The sequence below is a fragment of the Trachypithecus francoisi genome, unplaced genomic scaffold, assembly GCF_009764315.1.
Source record: "Trachypithecus francoisi isolate TF-2019V2 unplaced genomic scaffold, Tfra_2.0 Lachesis_group3, whole genome shotgun sequence".
NCBI classification, from domain to species: domain Eukaryota; kingdom Metazoa; phylum Chordata; class Mammalia; order Primates; family Cercopithecidae; genus Trachypithecus; species Trachypithecus francoisi.
Genome location: NW_022681468.1, coordinates 124545315 through 124572657, shown reverse-complemented (window position 1 = coordinate 124572657; position 27343 = coordinate 124545315). Strand labels below are relative to the sequence as shown.

At 45.1% G+C, this 27343-nt stretch overlaps 1 protein-coding gene across 3 annotated transcripts in view; it reads right to left on the bottom strand.

Moving 5' to 3' along the window:
• Nucleotides 1-13345, bottom strand: part of SPG21 (SPG21 abhydrolase domain containing, maspardin) — a 28708-nt gene extending 15363 nt beyond the window's left edge. The window contains exons 1-4 of one of the 3 annotated variants that reach the window (XM_033189770.1): nt 13074-13207; nt 12049-12244; nt 6644-6730; nt 1299-1460 (exon numbers count right to left, since the gene is read on the bottom strand). In XM_033189770.1, the coding sequence (XP_033045661.1) occupies nt 1299-1460; nt 6644-6706 (225 nt within the window). In that variant the 5' untranslated portion in view covers nt 6707-6730; nt 12049-12244; nt 13074-13207. Of the gene's footprint in view, nt 1-1298; nt 1461-6643; nt 6731-12048; nt 12245-13073 lie in introns of all 3 variants that reach the window. The other 2 variants (XM_033189769.1, XM_033189771.1) reach the window with 2 other exon arrangements.
• Nucleotides 13346-27343: the final 13998 nt, after the last annotated feature.

Below are 27343 nucleotides of genomic sequence, written 5' to 3'. Positions count from 1 at the left end.
GTAAGAGACAGGCTCTCAGGACGAAGAGGAACTGATATCTTTTGTGTGGCCTCAGTTGGTGGTAACCTCAGTAGAATTTTCAGTTACCTTCCGAGAGAAGACATGTGACATGCTTTTTCATCCTCTTCAACAGTAAATAAAACATACACTAACAGCAGCACTCCCACTGGGAGTACCACTTACAAGTGAATACTGCAGGTGACTGCCAGCTAAAGAGGCTCTCTCCTTCCTGGGAAATTAGGAGACCAACGTCCTGACCAACCTGTGTCCTTACAGTGGAAGCATGCAAAAAAAAAAAAAATCAGTCACCAGGAAGAGTGCCTTTCCCACACACTTTTCTCCCAGAGAAGACTCAAGAATGATCAGTGGGAAACTGGATTTAGACCAAACTCGGCTATAAAGTAATAATCAGGAACAAAAAACTTCCTAACCAAACGCTAACATATGAGCTAATTAATGAATCTCACCTCAAATATCAAAGATTTACATGAAAGGCCAGCTTTTCAGTCACTTGTGTGTTAGCTAATCCCTTTGTTGTCTAATATTCCATGCTCAGTAACCCTGGAAGCAGTGCTGTGGTAAAATGAGGAGCAGAAACAGAGCCAGGAGACGGAGCTCAGTTCCTCCCTCCACCACTTACTGGCTGTGTGAGCTAGACCTCAGTTTCTTCATCTGTAAACAAGGACAACACTTCCAACCACTCCGAGTTGAGAGAAGGGCGTCAGGAGAGAATGCACGTAAACGCTGGGCATGGAGAGGCTGCCAACAGAGGTTTGTTCCCTCTGAATCTCTGTGTGACTGTGGACTCACACCAGCCTCCTTCAAAAGGCTTCATCTCACATATTAAAATAGGCAAACAATATCTTTCCTCAATTAAAAAAAACTGCCCAGCTGGGTGCGGTGGCTCATGGCTGTAATCTCAGCACTTTGTGAGGCTGAGGCAGGTGAATCATGAGGTAAGGAGTTCGAGACCAGCCTGGCCAACATGGCGAAACCCCGTCTCTACTAAAAATACAAAAAATTATCTGGGCATAGTGGCAGGCACCTGTAATCCCAGCTACTCGGGAGGCTGAGGCAGGAGAATCGCTTGAACCTGGGAGACGGAGGTTGCAGTGAGCCGAGATCGCGCCACTGCACTCCAGCCCTAGGCAACAGAGTGAGACTCCGTCTCAAACAAACAAACAAACAAACAAACTGTGCCCATTGCTATAGCTGATCAGAGACAGAAGCACACACACACACACAAAAAACACACAAAACGTTGGTCTGAATTTTAATACTGAATCAGTAATACTTACAGCGATAACCCGGTAACCCCATCCAGTCAGAGCCAAAATCTGCCGGAAAAAGACATCTGCAGTTCCACTGACAGGGGGCAGGAATATGAGAGGACACCTGATACTTCGGGGGCCTGCGTCATAGAGTGACCATATCTTACTGTCATCATCATCTACAATAATCTGGAGGGAAATTTAAAAGAAAAAAGTGGAAAACCTTACAAATTTGCTTTTTATGTTATTTTACACTATCATTTCACTGACAATTTTAACACTATTGCCTTGTTTGTTACAAGGTAACCTGAAGCTCACACCAGATTAGCATGCATGACAGATTCCTCTGGTCTCCTTTTCTTTCCTCAGGGCTAACATATTCCACAGAACTACTTAGAACTACTTTATTTTTTATTTTTTATTTTTTTTGAGACAGAGTCTCGCTCTGTCACCGAGGCTGGAGTGCTGTGGCCGGATCTCAGCTCACTGCAAGCTCCATCTCCCGGGTTCCACGCCATTCTCCTGCCTCAGCCTCCCGGGTAGCTGGGACTACAGGCGCTGCCACGTCACCCGGCTAGTTTTTTGTAGTTTTTAGTAGAGACGGGGTTTCACCGTGTTAGCCAGGATGGTCTCGATCTCCTGACCTCGTGATCCGCCCGTCTCGGCCTCCCAAAGTGCTGGGATTACAGGCTTGAGCCACCGCGCCCGGCCTAGAACTACTTTATAATCTTCCAGAGGGCTACTGCTTCTCTGTTTCTTCCCCTCCCGACGCTTTTTTTTTTTTTTTGAGACAGAGTCTCGCTCTGTCGCCCAGGTTAGAGTGCAGTGGCGTGATCTCAGCTCACCGCAACCGCAACCTCCTGGGTTCAAGCGATTCTTGTTCCTTAGCCTCCAACGTAGTTGGGATTATAGGTATGTGCCACCACGCCCAGCTAATTTTTGTATTTCTATTAGAGACACGGTTTCACCACGTTGGCCAGGATGGTCTCGAACTTCTGACCTCAGGTGATCTGCCTGCATCAGCCTCCCAAAGTGCTAAGATTACTGGCGTGAGCCACCACACCTGGCTGCTTCTATCAGTTTCTACCTTTCCCCTCCATCCACAACAATAGGAAGAAATCTATTTTGCTTAACATTAAACAGTGAACTCTATACAAGGCATCTTATTTCTTCCCACATTTCTGGTTGTGTGTGTGTTTAAGAATGTGTCTGTACAAGGAGGGCAGTCTGCAGTTATTCTGCAGTGCTGATCCAGAGGACTGGCTGGGATGTGCAGGGTCAGTACGAACAGGGGAGCTGATGGGGAGACGAGGCTCCTAGCTCGTGTCTCTATCCATCTGGATAGGTGGGTAGAGACAGCACCAGCTCAGGAGATGCTTCAGCAGCCTCTCTAAACCAAGCCTTTGGGGAGTTGTGGGGGAGACTCTGCTACAGAAGGGGAACGAGGCAGGTCTATGTGTCACTCTGGGAGAATATGTCAAACCAGTAGGGGTTAGGGAGTGGCACAGAGAGAAACTGGCTTTTTGGTGAAAAGCGGGTAGGAAGCAGGAAGGTAATCAGAAACCCTCCTGATGCAGTGATTCTTGACCCAACATGACGGGGAAATAATGAGCACTGGAAGAGCTGAGGGGGCTGGGCATGGTGGCTCACGCCTATAATCTCAGCACTTTGGGAGGTCAAGGCGGGCAGATTACCTGAGGTCAGGAGTTTGCGACCGGCCTGGCCAACATGGTGAAACCTTGTCTCTACTAAAAATACAAACATTAGCTGGGTATGGTGGCACATGCCTTTAATCCCAGCTACTGGGGAAGCTGAGGCAAAAGAATCGCTTGAACCTGGGAGGCGGAGGTTGCAGTGAGCTGAGATCAGGCTCCAGCCTGGGCAACAGAGCAAGACTCTGTCAAAAAAAAAAAAAAGGAAGAAAGAAAACAATGTGCTGAGGGCCAGGCGTGATGGCTCACGCCTGTAATCTCAGTGTTTTGGGAGGCAAAAGGCAGGACTGCTTGAGGCCAGGAGTTTGAGACCAACCTGGGCAACATAGTGAGATCCCCGTCTCTACAAAAAATGAAAAAATTAACCAGGTGTGATAATACACACCTATAGTCCCAACTACTTGAGAGGCTGAGACACAATAATCGCTTGAGTTCAAGGTTGCATTGAGCTATATGATCGCGCAACACTCCAGCCCAAGCAACAGAGGGAGATCCTGTCTCTCTCTCTTTTTTTTTTTTTTGAGATGGAGTCTCACTCTGTAGCCCAGGCTGGAGTGCAGTGGCACAATCTCAGCTCACTGCAACCTCTGCCTCCCAGGTTCAAGCAATTCTCCTGCCTCAGCCTCCCAAGTAGCTGGGATTACAGGCACGTGCTCCCATGCCCAGCTAATTTTTTGTACTTTTAGTTGAGACGGGGTTTCACCATATTGGTCAGGCTGCTCTTGAACTCCTGACCTCATGATCCACCCGCCTTGGCCTCCCAAAGTGCTGGGATTACAGGCGTGAGCCACTGTGCCCAGCCCAGATCCTGTCTCTTTAAAATAAATAAATAAAAATACAACAACACTCCAGCCTGAGCAACAGAGGGAGAGATCCTCTCTCTTAAAAAAAAAAAAGAAAAAGGAAAGATAAAAAAAGGCAAGCTGAGGCAAGTCAAGTGCTCAGCAGAGTTTGGCGAATGTTAAGTGTCCTAGAAGTATTAGTTATTATTATTCACTGCATCCTAGTTTAATTTTTGTTTTCTCTGACTTTTGGTGGTATTTAGAAAAGTACATTAACTGCTTGAACATTTGACAATGCAAATCAGTATTTGTTCTACTTTTATATTAAAAAACTCAAGGCCTCCAAGCTCTGTTTTCTGAGAGCTCCTCACTAGCAGGGCTATGGACTCCACAGTGTCACTGTGTGCATGGCAGCACACTAACCAGGGTCACTCACTGGCATCACTAGGAGCAGACAAATGGAGCAAGGCAAAGTCCATAGAGGCCTAACAGTTCCCCTTTGGACTTCCGCAGGTCACAGATGGTGATAATGTATCACTTGCTCATGTTTTTGCCCTGTATATTTTGCCACTCACTTTTTTGCTTTTTTTTTTTTTTTTTTTTTTGAGACAGGGTCTGGCTCTGTCACCCAGGCTGGAGTGCAGTGGCACAATCACAGCTCACTGCAGCCTTGACTTCCTGGGCTTAAGCAATCCTCCCATCTCAGCCTCCTGAGTATCTGGGACTATAGGTGTGCACCACCACACCCAGTTAATTTTTTCTAGTTTTTGTAGAGAAAGGGTCACGTCACATTGCCCAGGCTGATCTCAAATTCCTAGGCTCAAACAATCCTTCTGCCTCTGCCTTCCAAATGCTGGGATTATAGGTGCATAGCACCACACCTGGCTAATTTTTTCTTTTTATAGAGACAGGGTTTCACATGTTGCCCAGGCTGGTCTCAAACTCCTGGCCTCAAGTGATCCTCCTAGGTCTCTAAAGTGCTAGGATTACAGGCATGAGCCATCACAAACAGCTGCAAAAGATCTTAAGATCACTGGATTCTAACACTTCTGCAAGAGAATCAGCAAAGGTTTTACTCTACTCAGTGACTTGAATTGCCTTTGTCTGGTGTGATCCCCAAACTCGGATTAATTTGGGAAGCAGAGTCAATACTCAACGGCAATATAAGTATTTAGGACTTTCAAACATCCCAGGAAAATAAAGCTTCCAGAAGATGACTGTGGCAGAATGAGTATGTCATTGCAAACAGAAGCTCTATAATGTGACCCCATTCTTAAATCTGAGGAACAGGGGCCGGGCACGGTGGCTCACGCCTGTAATCCCAGCACTTTGGGAGGCAGAGGCGGGCGGATCACAAGGTCAGGAGATCGAGACCATGGTGAAACCCCGTCTCTACTAAAAATACAAAAAAAAATTAGCCGGGCGCGGTGGCGGGTGCCTGTAGTCCCAGCTACTCAGGAGGCTGAGGCAGGAGAATGGCGTGAACCCGGGAGGCGGAGCTTGCAGTGAGCCGAGATCGCGCCACTGCACTCCAGCCTGGGCGACAGAGAAAGACTCCGTCTCAAAAAAATAATAATAATAATAATAATCTGAGGAACAGGAATATAATCTGACTGTACTTACTATATAGTTGCTATAAACTTTCCACTAAACTATATAGAAGAGTACATACATACCTGCTTGCTTGTATATGTAAAAGCAATTGTAAAAAATGAGTACAGGCTGGGCACGGTGGCTCACGCCTTTAATCTCAGCATTTTGGGAGGCCAAGGCGGGTGGTGGGTGGAGAAGTTGTGGTCAGGAGTTCCAGACCAGCCTGGCCAACATGGTGAAACTCTGCCTCTCCTAAAAATACAAAATTAGCTGAGTGTGGCAGCACATGCCTGTAATTCCAGCTACTTGGGAGACTGAGGCAGGAGAATCGCTTGAACCTGGGAAGCAGAGGTTGCAGTGAGCTAAGATCATGCAGTACACTGCACTCCAGTCTGGGCAGCAGAGCGAGACTCCATCTCAAAAATAAATAAAAATAAATAATAAATAAATAAATGAGTACAGTCATACTTGCTTTCACTCTAAAATGAGTCTCAAAAGTTGACTGTAGCCGGGCGCGGTGGCTCAAGCCTGTAATCCCAGCACTTTGGGAGGCTGAGACGGGTGGATCACGAGGTCAGGAGATCGAGACCATCCTGGCTAACACGGTGAAACCCCGTCTCTACTAAAAAATACAAAAAACTAGCCGGGCGACGTGGCGGGCGCCTGTAGTCCCAGCTACTCAGGAGGCTGAGGCAGGAGAATGTCCTCAACCTGAAAGGTGGAGCTTGCAGTGAGCTGAGATCCGGCCACTACACTCCAGCCCGGGCGACAGAGTGAGACTCCGTCTCAAAAAAAAAAAAAAGTTGACTGTATGGCTGGGCACGGTGGCTCAAGCCTGTAATCCCAGCACTTTGGGAGGCCGAGACGGGCGGTTCACGAGGTCAGGAGATCGAGACCATCCTGGCTAACACGGTGAAACCCCGTCTCTACTAAAAAAAAATACAAAAATCTAGCCGGGCGAGGTGGCGGGCGCCTGTAGTCCCAGCTACTGCGGAGGCTGAGGCAGGAGAATGGCGTAAACTCGGGAGGCAGAGCTTGTAGTGAGCTGAGATCCGGCCACTGCACTCCAGCCTGGGCAACAGAGCGAGACTCCGTCTCAAAAAAAAAAAAAAAAAAAGTTGACTGTACATGACAGGGAAGGGGTGAACTTCATCCTCTGCAACCCAGAGTCATGATACTTGGCAGTAACCTTTACTCTCAAACACTATTAAGACATGACATCTAAATCACACACAAAAACAATATAAGATTTTGCAAGTAAGAGGTATAGTAAAACCATACATACCTTTTTAAGGGGAACTGTACCTCTAAACCAATTATAATCAGGAGAGACTTTGATCTCTCCCATGATTAGCTGAAATGGAGGTTAATCCTGAAATAAAAGCATGTGATATTTCATGTCAAGAATTCATGTTTACATCAGAACTAAATGCAGAGTCTGATCTAGCTATACCAACAATACTTTAAAGAAGAAAACCAAGGAAACTGGCTATTTTTCAGTATCTACTCAAACTACAGAAAAACAATTTGGTGAAATACTACAATCACAGAATCAGAAGGGCGCTTTTTTTTTTTTTTTTTTTTTTTTTGAGATAGTCTCACTCTTGTTGCCCAGGCTGGAGTGCAGTGGTGCGATCTCGGCTCACTGCATCCTCCACCTCCTGGGATTCAAGTGATTCTCCTGCCTCAGCCTCCTGAGTATCTGGGATGACAGGTGCCCACCACCACACCCAACTAATTTTTGTATTTTTAGTAGAGATGGGGGTTCACCATGTTGGCCAGGCTGGTCTCGAACTCCTGACCTCAGGTGATCCACCCACCTCAGCCTCCTAAAGTGCTGGGATTACAGGACTGAGCCACTGTGCCCAGCTACCAGAAGAGCTTTTAAAGAAATTATTCCAACACTTTTAGTTCTTCCAGAAAAGGAATCTGGTCTAGAAATTTAATTGACTTACCCGAGATCGCATGGCAATGCTAGGACCAGACGTGAGACAGCCTTTTCTGACACCATACTTCCTGTCTTAGTTCTCAACTCCAATACCATCAGCTATCTTTTGACATTACCTTAAGAATCCCTTTAATAAAGATGCTCCTGTCTGATTATAGGGATAGTCCATGCTAGAGAAAGGAGTGGATGTTCTTTGACTTTTTTAATTTTTGAGACAGAGTCTTGCTCTGTTGTCCAGGCTGCAGTTCAGTGGCACAATCACAGCTCACTGCAGCCTTGACCTCTGAGGCTCAAGTGATTATCCCAACCTCAGCCTCCTGAGTAGCTGAGACAATGGGTGCACACCACCATGACAGGAGAATTTTGTATTTTTTGTAGAGATGGGGGCCTCCCTATGTTGCCCACATTGGTCTCGAATTCCTGGGCTCAAGCAATCCTCCCATCTCACCTCCCAAAGTGCTGGGATTACAGGTGTGAGCCACCACACCCAGCCTAGAGAAAGAAGTTTAAATTAAGCCTGCTTCCTGATAAATTCACAATACACCATAAATCTAACTGTAATTGCACATAACCAGAAATTCACATGTAGTTCCTTTTTTTTTTTGAGACAGCGTCTCACTCTGTTGCCCAGGCTGGAGTGCAGTGGCGCAATCTTGGCTCACTGCAACCTCTGCCCTCCGAGTTCAAGTGATTCTCCTGCCTCGGCCTCCCGAGTGGCTGGGATTAAAGGCTCTTGCCACCGCGCTCGGCTAATTTTTTGTACCTTTAGTAGAGACAGGGTTTCACCATCTTGGCCAGGCTGGTCTTGAGCTCCTGACCTCATGATCCACCCGCCTCAGCTTCCCAAAGTGCTAGGATTATAGGCATGAGCCACCGTGCCCGGCCTACATGTAGTTCTTAATACAAAATACAGACAAATTTGTCACTCATATGGACATGATTAAAAGTTACACAAGGTCCTCTGAAAGATCCATAATGTAAACCTGAAGGCACTATAAGTAGCAACAAAATGAAACATTCGCCTTTAGGAAAAAATGTGTAGTCTTTTGTTGTGAACTTAGTGACTTCTGGTTTTCATAGCTCTGTGATCTTAGATAAGTCTTGATCCTTTTGGAGTTTGTTTTCTCATCTGTGACTATGTTACCACTGTGTCCCCAAAGCTCAGATCAGTGCTTGGCACATAGCAGGCATTATCTGTTGATGAAATTAATAACTACATTCTAAGGAGAATGAACTGGGCCATCCTCCTAACCCTGGCATCTGTGAGCTTTGGTCTAGCTGAACATCCTCAACTAAAAGGCTGCCCCTCTTTGCTCAGGCATCTGTGCTATGTCATAACAGGAAACTGAAATTATAGTTCCCTGTTGCAGATTCTTATTGCCAAGTGAGGAAATTCCACCAGGAAGAATTCAAATATTTGCTTTGTACCACTTCCTCTACCTCAAGAGCAAGCCTTGATCGTAGCACGGCTAACATGAGGTTGAGACTCCAGGACCTAACTCCCGGGCTGACTCTGAACTGTTGTTTTAGAGGGAGTTCTCTGGACTGGCAAGGAACAGGGATTCTAAACTCAATGGAACTCTTCTTTGGTGGCCCTCGAGATCTGCTCCCTCAGGAACACAGAGCCCTCAGTAGACTCAACTATGACCTTGGAGACGTACTAAGCTGAACCCAGAGGAGACAGGAGATGTAGACATTCCAACACTAAACTTGATTTACAACCTTGACATTGTGATAATGGTCTCTCCTCTCAAAGCTAAGATGGTAATTTTAGAGAAGTTTGTTAAAATCATAAGTTGCTTCAAAGTACTAAGAAAATCATCATCCAGTCTTACACTGAAACTTAGTGTGCACAGATAGTTATTCATACTGAAATAAAGAAAATAATTCTTTGCATATCCATTTTATCTTAAATATTAATATGTTAAGGCCAGGCACAGTGGCTCACGCCTGTAATTGCAGCATTTTGGGAGGCTGAGGTGGGTGGATCACGAGGTCAGAAGTTCAAGACCAGCCTGGCCAAGATAGTGAAACCTCGTCTCTACTAAAAATACAAAAATGAGTCTGGTGTGGTGGCACGCGCCTGTAGTCCCAGCTACTTGGGAGGTTGAGGCAGGAGAATCACTTGAACCCAGGAGGCAGAGGTTGCGGTGAGCCAAGATCGTTCCACTGCACTCCAGCCTGGGTGACAAAGCGAGACTCCATCTCAAAAAAACAAAAAAAAATTAATATGTTAAAAAGTTTTGCCAGGCACGGTGGCTCACGCCTGTAATCCCAGCATTTTGGGAGGCTGAGGCAGGTGGATCACCTGAGCCCAGGAGTTCAAGACCAGTCTGACCAACATGGCGAAACCTCTTCTCTACTAAAAATACAAAAAACATTAGCCAGGCATGGCAGTGGCCGCCTATAATCCCAACTACTCGTGAGGCTGAGGCAGGAGAATCGCTTGAACCCAGGAGGCGGAGGTTGCAGTGAGCCAAGATTGCACTCCAGCCTGGATGACAGAGTGAGAGTCCGTCTCAAAAAAAAAAAAAAATCTAAGCCATTTTAAGTATAGGCTTTCTCTAAGCTGATTACAACTTTTAATTGAAAGCAACTAGCACATATACTTAATTCTGGAATATTTTCTACCTGGACAGACTTGAAATACTCCTATATCATCTAAATACTTCTTAATGGAGACATTTCCTAGTATTGCATTATTAGAAACAATCTACTCTAAAGGAGGGAAAATAAAAAACATGTTTAGCAAACAACATCTACTTAACAGATTTATAAAACACCTTAGCTAACTAAAGCCAGAAAGTGTGCTTCTAGAGTCACAAAACGGGATAAAATAAAACATTCATAGCTTTGGAATCAGTTGTAATGCACAAACCAAACCACCATACAAATACACATACACAGGCACACATATTCACGCGGTCATCCTCTTCTTTCCCATAGCAGTAAATAGAAAGATGTTCCTTACCACCAGTCTTCAGAATAATTCACAACCACTTCACTACGCCAACGTGTTAAAAGTAATCTTACAAGATGGAGAGATGCCACTTCGCTGTGACTAAATTTTTGTAGAGACAAGTAATTTTAACACTTGTGCTAGTTTGGCAGTACACGAAAGGTAAAATGGATACCAAATGTTGCATCTGACCAACTGACGTCTAAGGAAAAAAAGATCACTGCTGCAAAGGGAAAGCAGCTGTGAGTGGTATGAATAGGAAAGTTTGTTCTCCTAGCTCTCTTTCATCCACCAAGGGGGTATACTTTTCCAAGTCATAACAGGAATATTCTGTATATGGCAAAGGTTAACTGAGATTGTGACTAAACTGGTCAGTACTGAATAAGAAAGAATGTGGACCATGAGCTCAAAACTGATTTGATCTCTCATGATTTTGTTCCTCACAAAAACGAAAGCACCTGTTCATGCCGGTGGGAAAAGGGCCACAATATTAGCGTCAATCTTGCCTAAGGAAACCCCTCTTCAGGGTGTGCTGTGGACTCCCTGTCTTCTCTGGCCCTTGTGCTGCTGGACAATAAAAACTGCCAGTTGTGGCTGGATGCGGTGGCTCACACCTATAATCCCAGCACTTTGGGAGGCGGGGGGGGGGGTGGTGGATCACCTGAGGTCAGGAGTTCGAGACCAGCCTGGCCAACATGGTGCACCCCCATCTCTACTAAAAACACAAAATTAGCAGGGCTTGGTGGCGCATCCCTGTAATCCCAGCTAAGCAGGAAGCTGAGGCAGAAGAATCACTCGAACCCGGGAGGCAGAGGTTGCGATGAGCCGAGATCGCATCATTGCACTCCAGCCTGGGCAACAAGAGCGAACCTCCATCTCAAAAAAACAAACAAAACAACAACAACAACAACAAAAACAAATTAGCTGGGCGTGGTGATGGGCGCCTGTAATCCCAGCTACTTAGGAGGCTAAGGCAGGAGAGCTTGAACCTGCGTGGCGGAGGTTGCAGTGAGCTGAGATTGCACCACTGCACTCCAGCCTGAGTGACAGAGTGAGACTCTGTCTCAAAAAACAAACAAACAAACAAAAAAAAAAACCTGCCAGTTGTGACTATGCCCCTATCGCTCAGGGCTTCAACAGAACCTGCCACTTTATTTTTTTTATTTTTTAATTTTTTTGGAGACGGAGTCTTGCTCTGTCACCCAGGCTGGAGTGCAGTGGCCGGATCTCAGCTCACTGCAAGCTCCGCCTCCCGGGTTTACGCCATTCTCCTGCCTCAGCCTCCCGAGTAGCTAGGACTACAGGCGCCAGCCACCTCGCCCGGCTAGTTTTTTGTATTTTTTAGTAGAGACAGGGTTTCACCATGTTAGCCAGGATGGTCTCGATCTCCTGACCTCGTGATCCGCCCATCTCGGCCTCCCAAAGTGCTGGGATTACAGGCTTGAGCCACCGCGCCCGGCCACCTGCCACTTTAAAGTCAACAAAATCACCTTTATCAATGTTTAAGTCACATAACCAGCATAACTAGTCAGAGGTTTCTGCTACTTTATTTCAATCTATAGTTGACATGCATTATGGACAATCCGTGATTATAAATATTAGCCATGACAAAATATTGGAAGCTGAGAGTCTCTGGGCGATGCAACTGGCTTTTTAATGCACCTCTCCATCCCTCACCACAGAAGTACACAGCTATCCTTTTCTTAGATCTCTTCAGGGGAGAGCTATCCCTCTTTTCTTCATTGCATTATCTCTAAACCTTACAGGAGGAAAAGCTGCCTACCTGGTATCTGTGACATCTCTTCTCACGCTCTTGGTATAAAAGCTTTTGGAATTTGGACACAGCTTATTAAGTTACTCCTCAGTGGCTGGGCGCGGTGGCTCACGCCTGTAATCCCAGCACTTTGGGAGGTCGAGGCGGGCGGATCACGAGGTCAGGAGATCGAGACCATCCTGGCTAACACGGTGACATCCCCTCTCTACCGAAAATACAAAAAATTAGCCGGGCGTGGTGACGGGCGCCTGTAGTCCCAGTTACTCGGGAGGCTGAGGCAGGAGAATGGCGTGAACCCGGGAGACTGAGCTTGCAGTGAGCCGGGATCGGGCCACCGCACTCCAGCCTGGGTGACAGAGCGAGACTCCGTCTCAAAAAAAAAAAATTAAAAAAAAAAGTTATTCCTCAATTTGTTGAATCTTTGTGCCAAAAGGAGCTGAACCAGTGTAGGTGGAGACAAAGGAAGCAGCATAAATGTCTAACTTATAACTCCCCAGGAAAACGAGAAGAGGAAAAATAAGACACTCCGGTCCCGCTCTGTTCCTCATCCCCCGTTCACAAACCTCACGCCTGGCCCACACCCAGCAACAACAAAGACATCTGTCACTTTCAGGCCGAGGTGCTGTCTCCAAAATTACTGACCTCTGCTCAGAGTTCTTAAAAGTTTGTTGAGAAAAAAAAAATGTTCCTGGGCTGCAGTCGTGTAGCCAGAGGATGGGTTTACAGGAGGATGCCCCGGTTAAGCCCTCTGCCGCCCCCACCTCCCGCTGGAGACACACACAGCTCCCCGCCAGTCCCACTGGTGACAGCCACACAAAGACAGGGTCACAAGCACACCGACCACCCCACAGCCCACACTCGGCCCCAGACACACACTCACAAGGGCACGTGATCACGTGAGTGGTCACATGGACCGGCCCACTCAGAACATACTCACAAAGTCATACCAACCAAAGCAGCCACGCGCCATACACACACCTACAACCCCGCATACCGCACACCCAGCCGCTTCCCAGGTCTTCGCCCACCCTCACCTGCCGTGGCCGCCCCCACGTCCCTTCCCCTCCTTCCAGAGGCCGCTCTTCGCTCCAGTACGAGCGCGGGCCGTGGAGGCGGCTGGGCTCCGGTCGGGGCGAGCGATCAAGCGCTCGGGACCCGCGGGCGCAGCAGGCCGTGCCGAGAGAGAAGGAGGCCGGCCTCTGAGGGGCGGGGCGCGTGGCCGAGCGAGCTCGGGCCGGCGCGCTCCCCACTCCCGAACCGCCGCTCAGCAGGCGCGAGACTCCCGCTTCCGGGTTCTGAGGGGGCGGGGCCACGTCGCGAGGAAGGGGCGGTGCTGCGTGGCTCCGGCGGTCGCCACGGCGATGGGAGCGGGGGGCGGCTCCGTGGGATCGTCGGCGGCGGCGGGCGTTGGGAGAGGGCTGAATTACCTGTGGGTCAGCCCTAGTTCTCCTGTCTGACCTGCGTACCCAGGAGGAGGGGGCACCTGGCCCCTTGGGACCCGTTTCTGCTTTCAGTTCGCGTTTCCTCTGTCGTATACAGCTTTGGAGGGACACCTTTGGGTTCCAGGCTTTGGTGAACAGAACTTTGTATACTCTTTTCTTAGGAACATTTTTTTTCCTTTGGCACAACCGTAGACGCTCTCCGTTAGTCTTCCACTCAAAGCCTTTTGATGTTCTGGGGATTTCTGGAAACGTACGCCCACCCATCTTCCTCTTCCTGCATCACTTTTCCCTTAAAATCAGAGAGAATATTAATACACTTATAATCATTGTTCTTAAGGTGTTGCAAACGTCAACGTCTTAAGGTGTTGCAGACGTCACGACTCTTTTTTTTTTAGTAAAATATTTCTGAAATTATAAGGTGAATAACATGTAAATCTCCTTGTTTTGAATTTTTTTTAGGGATCCTGCAATAAGGTCCTGTTGAAAGTGCTTCTCTCTAATATGTTTTAGGGAAGCTTGTACCCTGTTTTAGGGCCTGTAGACTTTGCCCTTACCGAGGCAACTGTTTATGGGATTAAGGTCAGGGAAGATTCCAACTAAATTGCATCCTACTTAATTATCACTTTTGTCCCCTGGCTCAGGAACCTTGGGTTCCACTCTAGAACTTTGACAAATCCCAGAAGCATTTCCCAAGAGCACGGTGACATACTTAACCTTTTTCTTTCTTTCTTTCTTTCTTTCTTTCTTTCTTTCTTTCTTTCTTTCTTTCTTTCTTTCTTTCTTTCTTCTTTCTTTCTTTCTTTCTCTTTCTTTCTTTCTTTCTTTCTTTCTTTCTTTCTTTCTTTTTTCTTTCTTTCTTTCTTTCTTCTTTCTTTCTTTTTCTCTAAATCACTTCTTTCGGAGTTGCAAGTCAGTCGCAGGAAGTCGCACACCTTTTATTGTAAGCACCATATAGATGTATAGAGCATGTTTCCATGGAGTATTTTAACTTGGGGGCCTTTTCTCCAATATTTGGAATCGTTCCATGGGTGGAATAACTTGCAAACTACTGGTTGTCTGTGAAACTGGTTATGGATATTCATTACATTAGTTGTCTGTTTTCCCAGGTGGTCTCGAAGCTTCAATCTAGAGCAAAGGGAATAGAGTGATTCAACCAGTGAGTTAGCACATGAATAGCGCATAAATAATAGGTACTGAATGTATATTGATTGTAATCCCAGCACTTTGGGAAGCCAAGGTAGATGGATCGTTTGAGCCCAGGAGTTCAAGACCAGCCTGAGCAACATGGGAGACCCTGTCTCTACAAAAAAATACAAAAATTAGCCGGGCATGGTGGAGCACGTCTATAGTCCCAGCTACTCAGGAGGCTGAGATGGGAGAATCTGTTAAGCTCAGAGGTCGAAGCCACTGCACCACACCCTAGGTGACAAAGCAAGAGACCTCGTCTTCCCCACCAAAAAAGTATATTGAATGAATACATGAGTGGAATAAATAAATGTATCCACATTTCCTCATTTATTCCTAAAACTGTATTCCTTAGACCTCACATCCCTAGCCCTCACTTAGTAACAGCTTTAATGAGACCTAATCTGTGGATATGCCCGTATGTTAAAAGTCATTGTTCTGTTAGTGTGGTAGTAAACTTTAACTTGACAATTGATAATAAAAAAAAAAACCACTATGCAGAAACGTTTTGTTACATATCAACTTTTATTACAATGTAGACCAATCCAAAAACAATAAATGTTTAATTGTTTCAGAAAGGGAACCCATGGTCATGTTTGTGTCCTCAGTTGTTCCATAACACATGGCAAGCACATTGTCCATTTCCTAATCCCAACAAAGAACATTTAATATCTGTGAATTCCAGTCGAATTGCAATGCACAAATGCAGGCAGCAAACTTTTGATTCAGGCAGGTCCCAGTGCAGGCTGACCTGGTGGACATGGCTGTAAGGATTTGCAGCTGTTGTGGCTGGGGTCTGCCAAATGGTTCCCACAGCACGATTCATCTGTGAGAATCTCACAGAAAAACTGGAACGTTCACAAAATATGCTGTGAACACCAAGCAAAGTAAACAGATGGCCAGCTGGCTCTCATAATTGCCCAAACCCAAGCTCTGTACCTCTTAATTTATCTTTTCACAGGATAATATTTGTTTCAAAACACACAAAATAATCCCAGATCCAGAAATATCTCTGTGCATGTGTATACATAAGTGAATGCACTTTTTTTCTTTTCCTTTTTTTTTTTTTTTTTTTGAGACAGAGTCTTGCTCTATCTCCAGGCTGGAATGCAGTGGCACATCTCGGCTCACTGCAACCTCCGCCTCCCAGATTCAAGCAATTCTCCTCCCTCAGCCTCCTGAGTAGCTGGGTCTACAGGTGCCCGCCACCACACCCAGCTAATTTTTGTATTTTTAGTAGAGACAGGGTTTCACCATGTTGGCCAGGATGGTCTCGATCTCTTGACCTCGTGATCCGCTCGCCTCAGCCTTCCAAAGTGCTGGGATTACAGGCGTGAGCCACTGCGCCCGGCCGTGAATGCACTTTTTTAAATGTTTGGAGAGATATGTACCAAGCAGCAGAGTGATTACCTCTGAGGAAGGAACTGGGGATGGAGGGAGTGGTGAAGAACTTTGACTTTGGATTTAATAGTTGAGTTTATATTAAAATGTATTCATATATTATCTGTTTGATCAAAATAATTAAAAGCAGCCAGGCTCAGTGGCTCACACCTGTAATCCCAGCAATGAGGGAGGCCCGGGCAGGTGGATCTCCTGAGGTCAGGAGTTCAAGACCAGCCTGGCCAACATGGCAAAACCCTCGTCTCTACTAAAAATATAAAAATTAGCCGGGTGTGGTGGTGGTGGTGCACACCTGTAATCCCAGCTACTCAGGAGGCTGAGGCAGGAGAATCACTTGAACCCACCTGGGCAGCGGCGGTTGCAGTAAACTGAGATCATGCCACTGCACTCCAGGCTGAATGACAGAGTAAGACTCTGTCTCAAATAATAATAATAATAAAAAGCAACTATATTTCTGTAATTCCTCTGCTATAAATCCTTCAATAACTCCCCACTGCCTTCAAGCTAAAGTTCAAGGTATGCAGAGTAGAGCAGGTCTGGCTCTTGACTCAGCTCTCTGTGGGGCCAATGTGCCCTAGTCGTACCAACTGCTTGAAGGGCCCCAGACACCTCCTGATGTCTCAGGAGGCCTCTAGACTTTTGTATATGCGCTTCCTTCCACTTAGAATGTCTCCCTCCACTGCACCCATTAGAGTGAAAACTTTTATTTTACCCCCAGGAACCATGGATGTGTAAAAAAGTGAAAGAGAAACAAAACACTTGGTTTTTCAGACTAATACTAATTCTTGGAATACCATCCCTTTAAAGCTTTACAGGGTACAGTCGACTGCAGTGTTATATACCAAATTATGCTGAGACCCAAGATTGAAAATGAATGCTATTTCCTCATTGCCAGACCAAGTCTATGTAAAATGTATACTGCACTGGATTGGAGGAATCAGACACGAAGTGGGTATTCAGGAACTGGCTTGGAAAAATGCTGATGTAGCTATATTAGAGGTTACTACCTAAAGGCATTATCAAACAGAAGTATATATAGTTATTTGTAATTAATAATGTATTAGTTGTCATCTGGGAGTTCAGAAACCTGAGTTTTATCCTTGAGCAAAACATTTCCTCTGCTAGGTCTGGTTTCCTTCTCTGTAAAATGAGGCCAAGGTTAAACTAAATTATCTGTAAGGTCTTTCCAATTCTAAGATTTTAGATTTTATAAATTTCTAAGAGATATGTTAAAGAATCTTTACAGCCGGGCGCAATGGCTCATGCCTGTAATCCCAGCACTTTGGGAGGTTGAGGCGGGTGGATCACCTGAGGTCGGGAGTTCAAGACCAGCCTGAGCAACATGGAGAAACCCCGTCTCTACTAAAAATACAAAATTAGCCAGGGTGGTGGCACATGCCTGTAATCCCAGCTACTCGGGAGGCTGAAGCAGGAGTATTGCTTGAACCTGGGAGGTTGCGGTGAGCCAAGATCGCACCATTGCACTCCAGCCTGGGCAAAAAGAGTGAAACTCCGTCTCAAAAAAAAAAAAAGAATCTTTACAGCAGCCTTTCCTCAAAGCTGCCCTTCTCTGATAATATTCCTCCTCCTTCTTGCTTCCAAACTAAAAAATAAACAAAAACGAAAAACAAAAACAAAAAGAGAAACAAAACAGCCTGCACACAAAAATGCTTATTTAATGGAAACAGTATTTTAATTTCTCAGAAAAGTTAATGTTTGTCCATTAACTTTTTAGAATAAAAGTTTCTAAGCAAAGGTACCACATTTTTTGTATTATCTGCCAACCTAGCATCTCAATGTTTCAACAATGTAAATAATTAATGTAAATAACAATGGATAATCTACCTTCTGGAAGAAGAGCAGCAATAAAAATTAGTGGAAAGCGAGAGCTGCACTTTTTTACTACAAAAAATAGCTTCTATCTGTAGGGTCTTAGAAAAGTTTATGAATCTTAGAGGTAAAAAAAGACAGTGATTAGCTGGACAGGGTGGTGCATACTTGTAGTCCCAGCTATTTGGGAGGTTGAGGCAGGAGGATACTTGAGCCCAGGAATTTGAGGCTATGTGCATGATGATTGTGCCTATGAATAGCTTCTGCACTCCAGCCTGGACGACGTAGTAAGATCCTGTCTCTCTTAAAAAAAAAAAAAAAGGCCGGGCGCGGTGGCTCAAGCCTGTAATCCCAGCACTTTGGGAGGCTGAGACGGGCGGATCACGAGGTCAGGAGATCGAGACCATCCTGGCTAACACGGTGAAACCCCGTCTCTACTAAAAATACAAAAAACTAGCCGGGCGAGGTGGCGGCGCCTGTAGTCCCAGCTACTTGGGAGGCTGAGGCAGGAGAATGGCGTGAACCCGGGAGGCGGAGCTTGCAGTGAGCTGAGATCTGGCCACTGCACTCCAGCCTGGGTGACAGAGTGAGACTCCGTCTCAAAAAAAAAAAAAAAAAAAAAACTGATGAAATAGTAACTAAAATAAAATATTTTTGAAATTGTTTAGCATAGTACATGCATATAATGGGCATTAAACTGGCATGTGTTCCCATTTCTTTGTTTCTGAGCACCAAAGCCAAACACATTAAATTCCCTAATCAAGGATAAAAATATTTGCAAATGGACGCATGGTGGTAGTAGATTGGTTAGGCACACCGACTGGAATCTAGGTTACCAGGGCATACATTCCATGGTTAGGCACACCGACTGGAATCTAGGTTACCAGGGCATACATTCCAGCTCCACCACTGACTAACCATTTAAAATTCTGGAAAAATGAGGATCAATAACAGTACCTGCTTCACTGGGTTATTGTAGAGATAAAATGGGACAGTCCAGGTCAAGTCCTTACACACATGGCTAGCCTTCAAAAAATGTTAGCTAATAATAGTGATATTGAGAACCTACTGTGTTTCTTCAGACACTGTGCTAGATGACTTATTTCTTTTTTTCTTTTCCTGTTTTTTTTTTTTTTTTTTTTGAGATGGAGTCTCACTCTGTCATCCAAGGTGGAGTGCAGTGGCTTGATCTTGGCTCACTGCAACCTCTGCCTTCCAGCTTCAAGCCATTCTCCTGCCTCAGCCTCCTGAGTGGCTGGGATTACAGGCATGCACCATCATGCCCAGCTAATTTTTGTATTTTTAGTAGAGATAGGGTCTTGCCATGTTGGCCAGCCTAGTCTCGAACTCCTGACCTCAAGTGATCCTCCCGCCTAGACCTCCCAAAGTGCTGGGATTATAGGTGTGAGCCACCACGGCTGGTCAAGTATATTATTTCTATTCTTCATGACAATACTTGCAAAGTAGGTACAATTTTAATTTCATGGATAGGGCAATACATGGAGAGGCTCAGTAACCAGCCTAGCTTTACAATCAGTGACAGGGCTAGGCTCATGCTAGCTTTGTTGACTCTAAGACTCTGCCCCTCAAAGTCATATATTTTCACCTTGAAATTGTTTGATAAATATAAGGAAAAATAGTGAAAATAGGTTGAACTGACTTAAATACAAAGTATAAAGCAACAAACATCCTTTTGGTAGCTATTCTCGAGAACTCAGTTTTACGCTCAGAAATGTTTCTTTTGTCCTCCAGACCAAATGAAGAGTCAAATCCTTCTTTAAAACAAAATCAGCCGGGCGCGGTGGCTCAAGCCTGTAATCCCAGCACTTTGGGAGGCCGAGATGGGCGGATCACAAGGTCGGGAGATCGAGACCATCCTGGCTAACACGGTGAAACCCCGTTTCTACTAAAAAAATACAAAAAACTAGCCGGGCGAGGTAGCGGGCGCCTGTAGTCCCAGCTACTCGGGAGGCTGAGGCAGGAGAATGGCGGGAACCCGGGAGGCGGAGCTTGCAGTGAGCTGAGATCCGGCCACTGCACTCCAGCCCGGGCGACAGAGCGAGACTCCGTCTCAAAAAAAAAAAATAAATAAATAAATAAATAAATAAAACAAAATCTCCTGTAGCCTTCGGGTTCTAATCCTAGTATTATCACTACCTAGCTGTTGCTAGGCCCCTGTTTCATCATCTCTAAAAAGAAATTTTGAATTATATAGGTCCTTCCCCTACTTGAAAATTCTTTTGCTCCTATTGGTCTAAAGACATTTCCAATAGTATAAAAGTTCCTGTAAAAACTGCAAATAGAGCTACCATATGATTCAGCAATCCCACTACTGGGCAGTCATCCAAAGAAAGGGAAATCAATATATCGAAGAGACATCTGCATGCTCATGTTTATTGCAGCAGTAGCCTCAATAGCCAGGATATAGAATCAAACTAAGTGTCTAACAACTGATGGATAGATAAAGAAAATGAGGTATATATACACAATGGAATACTAGTCAACCATAAAAAGAATGAAATCCTGCCATTCAAGGCAACATGAATGGAACTGGAGGACATATTTCTCAGGGTCCTCCAGAGAAACAGAACCATCAAGATGTATATGTAGAGAGAAAGATGTATTACAAGGAATTGGCTCACGTGATTATGGAGGCTAAATCCCCAAATCTGCAGTTGGTGAGCTGGAGAAATAAGTGAAATAAACCAGGAACAGAAAGTTAAACACTGTATGTTCTCATTCATATATGGAAGCTTAAATGAAGCTGATCTCATAGAAGTAAAAAGCAGTGATAGAGGTTATCAGAGGCCTGAAAGGGGAGGGGAAAGGAAGGGTTAGAGAGAGATTTATTAAAGGACACAAAAACTACAACTAGATAAGAGGAACAAGTTCTAGTGTTGTATAGCACTGTAGGATGACCATAGTTAACAACAATGTGTATTTTCAACTAGCTACAAGAGAGGATATTGAATGTTTCCTGCACAAGAAATGACAAATGTTTGAGATGACTGATATCTAATTACATTGATCTGATCCTCTCACATTATTAAATATATCAAAGCATCACAATGTACTCCATAAATACATACAATTATTATGTGTCAATAAGAAATCAAAATAAGTAAAGGCATCTTCTTCTACAAGCTGTTGCTACCATTCAGAGAAGAAAATGTTGTAGGCCCAAAGAAGGGATTATAGTAGCATTTGACTGTAGTGATGTATCAGTCAGCGTTCTCCAGGGAAACAGAACCATCGGGGTGTATACATATATAGAGAGAGATTTATTATATGGAATTGGCTCGTGATTATGGAGTTTAAATCCCAAAATCTATAGTTGGCAAGCTGGAGACCCAGGAGAGCTGATGGTATAGTTCCAGCGAAAAAGCCAGCAGGCTGGAGACCTGTGAAGAACTGATTTTCAGTTCAAATCTAAAGGCAGGGTAAAAACCAATATCCCAGCTCAAAGACAGTCAAGCTGGAGGAGTTCCCTCTTATTCAGCCTTTTTATTCTATTCAGGCCTTCAACTGACCGGATGAGGCTCATCCACATTAGGGGGGCCATCAGCTTTACTGAATCCATTGATTCAAATGTGTGGGGTTTTTTGTTTTGGTTTGTTTTTGAGAGAGAGTCTCACTCTGTCATTCAGGCTGGAATGCAGTGGCACAATCTCACTGCACCGCAGCCTCGACCTCCTGGGCTCAAGCAATCCTCCTACCTCAGCCTCCTAAGTAGCTGGGACCACAGGCATGCGTCACCATGCTTAGCTAACTTTTGTATTTTTTGTAGACAGGGTTTTGCCATGTTGCTCAGGCTGGTCTTGAACTCTTAGACTCAAGTGAGCTGCCTGACTCAGCCTCCCAAAGTGCTGGGATTATAGGCATGAGCCACCATGCCCGACGTGATTCAAATGTTCATCTCATCCAGAAGCAGCTTCACAAACACACCCAGAATAATGTTTGACTAAATGTCTGGGCACCTGATGGCCCAGTCATTGACATAATATTAACCACAGATGACAACAATAGCTGCCATTTATTGAGGGTCTCCTATATGCCAGGCACTTCCCAGATGTATTTCTATTCTGCAAGGCAGGTATTACACATGTTTTTAAACTGAGAAATCAGTTTTAAAACTTTCAGCAACTTGTCCTGAGTCACTCAACTAGTAACTAGCAAGAAAATTTGGTTTTGAGTCTGATGCAAAGCATATGTTTTTCAGCAATGACAAGAACCAAAATAGAAGCATCTTGCATAAGGAGGCAATGTATTTGCAAATACATCCTTTTAACTAAAGCATAAAGTAGACTGTGTTCTACCTTCCTGGGAGGACTCTGGACTCTGGGCCAACACGTAGCTCAGATTAACATGCATCTCTTATGCTAGTTAAAACTATTACTGCTCTAGCAGAAAAATTATTTGATGAGTGTGGTAAAATGCAGAGTCCCAGATGCAGAGATTCTGACTCAATGTCTGTATCAGAGGCCAGGAACCTACTCCAGGTGATTCTGGTTCAGATGAGAAACGCTACTTAGTCACACTGAATTGTTGTTTCTACAGGGGCCTGAACAAAGAGCAAGTCATATGGCTTCCTGATGCCTGTCTGGGATGTGCATCATTTACTTTCTTGAAGAAATGGGCTGCCAACTTGAAGACGGCATTTCCATACCTGGTGTTTATCCTCTAGTTCCAGGATGAGCTTGAGGCTCCCTGGATGGGGAACTGCACACTGTAGGATGGGCCTTGCACTCTTACCTTAAGATTTCAGATGCGCCAGGCGCGGTGGCTCAAGCCTGTAATCCCAGCACTTTGGGAGGCCGAGACGGGCGGATCACGAGGTCAGGAGATCGAGACCATCCTGGCTAACACGGTGAAACCCCGTCTCTACTAAAAATACAAAAAACTAGCCGGGCGAGGTGGCGGGCGCCTGTAGTCCCAGCTACTCCGGAGGCTGAGGCAGGAGAATGGCCTAAACCCGGGAGGCGGAGCTTGCAGTGAGCTGAGATCCGGCCACTGCACTCCAGCCCGGGCGACAGAGCGAGACTCCGTCTCAAAAAAAAAAAAAAAAAAAAAGATTTCAGATGCATGAAAGGTATTTCATACAGTCCTAGGTATACCAACTGTGCCAGTCATGATGACCAATTTCACAGCCCCTTATGCTGCTTTTTCTGCAGAGTGGAATCAATGGATTGGGGTAGGCCTCGACTCACAGTCTGGCTAAGGACTAGTTGTGGTCTGACACAAAAGGTTCTATCTGGCAAGGGCAATGGTAATTGGTTAGAGAGTCAGACAGGCTCCACCCAGAATGTGGGGTGGCAGAGCTGAGGCCATTAACCAGTAGGTAGTAAGAGATCAAAACTGCTAAGTAGACATATGTCATCAGATAAACTATGGGGAACGGGGGGCAGGGAGTGACAGTAACCTAAGGAAACCTCCGAGTTTCTTTCTCTCTCTGTCTCTCTCTTCTCTCTCTCTCTCTCTTCTTTTCTTTTCTTTTTTTGAGACAGACTTTTGCTTTTGTTGCCCAGGCTGGGATTACAGGCATGCACCACCACGCCCGGCTAATTTTTTATTTTTAGTAGAGACGGGGTTTCTCCATGTTGGTCAGGCTCGTCTCGAACTCCCGACCTCAGGTGATCTGCCCACCTCGGCCTCCTAAAGTGCTGGGATTACAGGTGTGAGCCACCGTGCCTGGCCTAAAATCCCCATTTCTTAAAAGAGTTTCAAGTCTGTTATTTGCAACCAAGAGCCTAACTTCACACATACAGATTATTGGTTTCATCAAATGTGAGGGTTTAAGGGATCTCCCTTGCGATTCTGTCAACTATTCAAGATTCCCCTTGTCGAAGTCGTTACCCTGTTTGAGGGGATGGAAGGGGCAGAATATTCCTTAGGTGTTGCAAGAGGAATCCAACCTTTCCTGGGTCACAACTCTGACGGGAAGCTGTGCCCTCAGTCAGGTTTCCCCAGTACTGGTGGCAGTGTCTGAGTGGGCACTTCCTTAGATCCCCTGCAGAAATCATACTCACGAGCTCCTGGAGGACACTGATTTCCGTTCTCTTCCAGTTCCCTAACATGAGCAGAGTGCCTGGAGGAGATTAAGTGTTCAATACATACAATTGGTAAAACAAGGCACTTTCAGAGTCTCTTGTTGATTCTCAAAACTATTTTGGTAGTGTTTTGTTTTCATCATCAGCCTAATTTCACACTTGAAGAAATACAGTTCAGTGATACTGACTTGTCAGAAGTCAAAGAGCTCATCAGTGGTGGATCCAAAACTCTCCATAAGGATTTAACAGCCAATAACTCAAATTCCCTCACCCACAAAAATCTTTTCAATCATCTCCCCTTCATCCCAACCACTGATGTAATTCAGATCTTCACATTCCTTTTCTCTTTTATCCTCAACTTTTAAGTTCAGGGTACGTGTGTAGGATGCGCAGGTTTGTTACACAGGTAACTGTGTGCCATGGTGGTTTGCTGCACAGATCATCCCATTACCTAGGTATTAAGCCCAGCATCCCTTATTATTTCTGATGCTCTCCCTCCCCCCTAACCCCATCCCCACCCCCGAGACCCCTGTGTTGTTCCCCCACCATGTGTCCATCTGTTCTCATTGTTCAGCACCCACTTATAAGTAAGAACATGCAGTGTTTGATTTTCTGTTCCTGGATTAGTTTGCTGAAGATAATGGCTTCCAGCTCCATCCATGTCCCTGAAGATCACATTTCTAACCTTCCAACAGATCTTCCTGCCCAGGTTTTACCCCCAACCTATCTTTCACACTACCACCAAAGTTAAATGTCCAAAATCTAACTCTGATCACACCACTCTCCAACAGTCTACTGCATATGAGACAAAGGCCCTAACTCTCAAAGCCCTCCATGATCAGGCCTCGGCTTGCTTTTCGTCTCATTTCTATCACCAGATTCCACCCTTATCAATTGTTTTCATCCAAACGCTGGGCTTTCCCCTGGTATTTAACATGCCATTTGTTTCTCTTCCATAATCCATTGTTAGCTTTTTGCCAGTCAGCTCTATACCTAGCTCATACATACAAGGGAATGTATGACAAATTTATGGTTTAAAGAATAATAAAAGAACAATCATGCTCCCAGCTAAACATTACCAAAACCCCCTATAGTGTTCTTTTAAGTCTCTGTGCCTCTGCATATGCTAGAATGTCCTTCCAGGCCTTAGTCTACATAGTAAACTCATCCTTTGGAAGCTGATTCCATTGACTTCTTCTGGGAAGCCTCCATGGACACCCCTGAGGGACACAATGCTTCTATTATGCCTCTGCTATGGCATTGATAACTATTATATTTGCTTACACATTTGTCTCCCTGGCACGTTGAAGATGTCAAATATTTGATCTCTGAACTTTGAACATTTGGTAACCAATTTGAAGTTCTAGTGACACAGTAAATGCTCAATAAATCAAATGACCACACAATCCAGTTTGCCTGGGAGAGTCCTGGTTTATGTCTGTTGCCCTGCAGTAATTATTGTAAGTGCTTCTTTCACTCATTAAAGCATCCTAACTTAGATGACCAAATCACCCTATCAATAAATATTGTTGAATTAACAAATGACTTAATGAATAGAGAAAGACTTTCACTGTCAGAATCTAGGAAGGAAAAGTCAATGTGTGGATTCTGCGGTCACTGTACCTCCTTCTCCAGAAGTGCTTGACTCTCCTGGAGATAGAGGAGATGAGTTTGCACACACCAGATGCTCAATAACCTTTATTGCACAAGTTAGGCTGAAAAATGTTAGCACGTTCCTACTTCAAGAAAACCTCGGCCGGGTATAGTGGCTCATGCTTGTAATCCCAGCACTCTGAGAGGCCAAGGCAGGAGGACTGCTTGGGCCCAGGAGTTCAAGACCAGCCTAGGCAACATAGTGAGACCCCTATCTCTGCAAAAAAAAATGTTTTTAAACTAAAAAAGAAAATTAGCCAGCCATGCTGGCCCCACTTTGGGAGGCTGAGGTTGGAGGATCACTTAAGCCCAGGACGTTGAGGATGCAGTAAGCAATGTTTCATGCCACTGGACTCCAGCCTGTGTGGGAGAGCAAAACCCCATCTCTAAAAAGATAAATAAAAATTAAAATCTGGATGCAAAATGTTAATTTATAGTACAGATCAGTGTGGCAGAGATCATTAAATATTACCTACGTTTACTACTTAGTTAAACCTAGCTGGTAGTGAAATGTAAAGAGCTGGCTTTACTGCTTATTGAAATAAAAAATGCAGATTCAATACTCCTAAAATGTCAGTGGGACACGATTTAAAAAAAATTAAACAGATGCACTATTTTTTTTTTTTTTTTTTTTGAGACGAAGTCTCACTCTGTCGCCCAGGCTGGAGTGCAGTGGCCAGATCTCGGCTCACTGCAAGCTCCGCCTCCCAGGTTTACGCCATTCTCCTGCCTCAGCCTCCCGAGTAGCTGGGACTACAGGCGCCTGCCACCTCGCCCGGCTAGTTTTTTTGTATTTTTTAGTAGAGACGGGGTTTCACCATGTTAGCCAGGATGGTCTCGATCTCCTGACCTCGCAGATGCACTATTTTTAAAAAAACCTCTTCTCAGCCAGGCATGGTAGCTTACACCTGTAATCCCAGCACTTTGGGAGGCCAAGGCAGGCGGATCACAAGGTCAGGAGATCAAGAACATCCTGGCTAATGCAGTGAAACCCTGTCTCTACTAAAAATACAAAAAAAAAAAAAAAAAAAAAAAATTAGCCAGGCATGGCGGCGGGCGCCTGTAGTCCCAGCTACTCGGGAGGCTGAGGCAGGAGAATGGCGTGAACCTGGGAGGTGGAGCTTGCAGCGAGCCGAGATCGCGCCACTGCACTCCAGCCTGGGTGACAGAACAAGAATCCATCTAAAAACAAAAAACCTCTTCTCAGTATGTATGTATGTGCATACACACACCAGTTAGGGTTGCCCTTGTTCTTAGGGGAAGATAAATACAAGTTTTATTTAAACTTTTTTTGTAATTCAAGTAGAAAAAGCTATTTTTTAACTACTGTTACATAAAAAGTGGAAAGTGAGGCAATCCATCTTTTTGACAATAATCTTCTCTTCTTCTAACAGTGCCATCTTCTTTGAAAAGTCCAGATAATTCCAGGCCGGGCGCAGTGGCTCATGCTTGTAATCCTAGCACTTGGGGAGGCTACGGTGGGCAGATCACAAGGTCAGGAGTTTGAGACCAGTCTGACCAACAAGGTGAAACCCCCATCTCTACTAAAAATACAAAAATTAGCTGGATGTGGTGGCGTGTGCCTGTAATCCCAGCTACTTAGGAGGCTGAGGCAACAGAATTGCTTGAACCTGGGAGGCGGAGGTTGCAGTGAGCTGAGATCATGCTACTGCATTCCAGCCTGGGCAACAGAGTGAGACTCTGTCTCCAAAAAAAAAAAAAAAAAAAAAAAGAAAGTTCAGATAA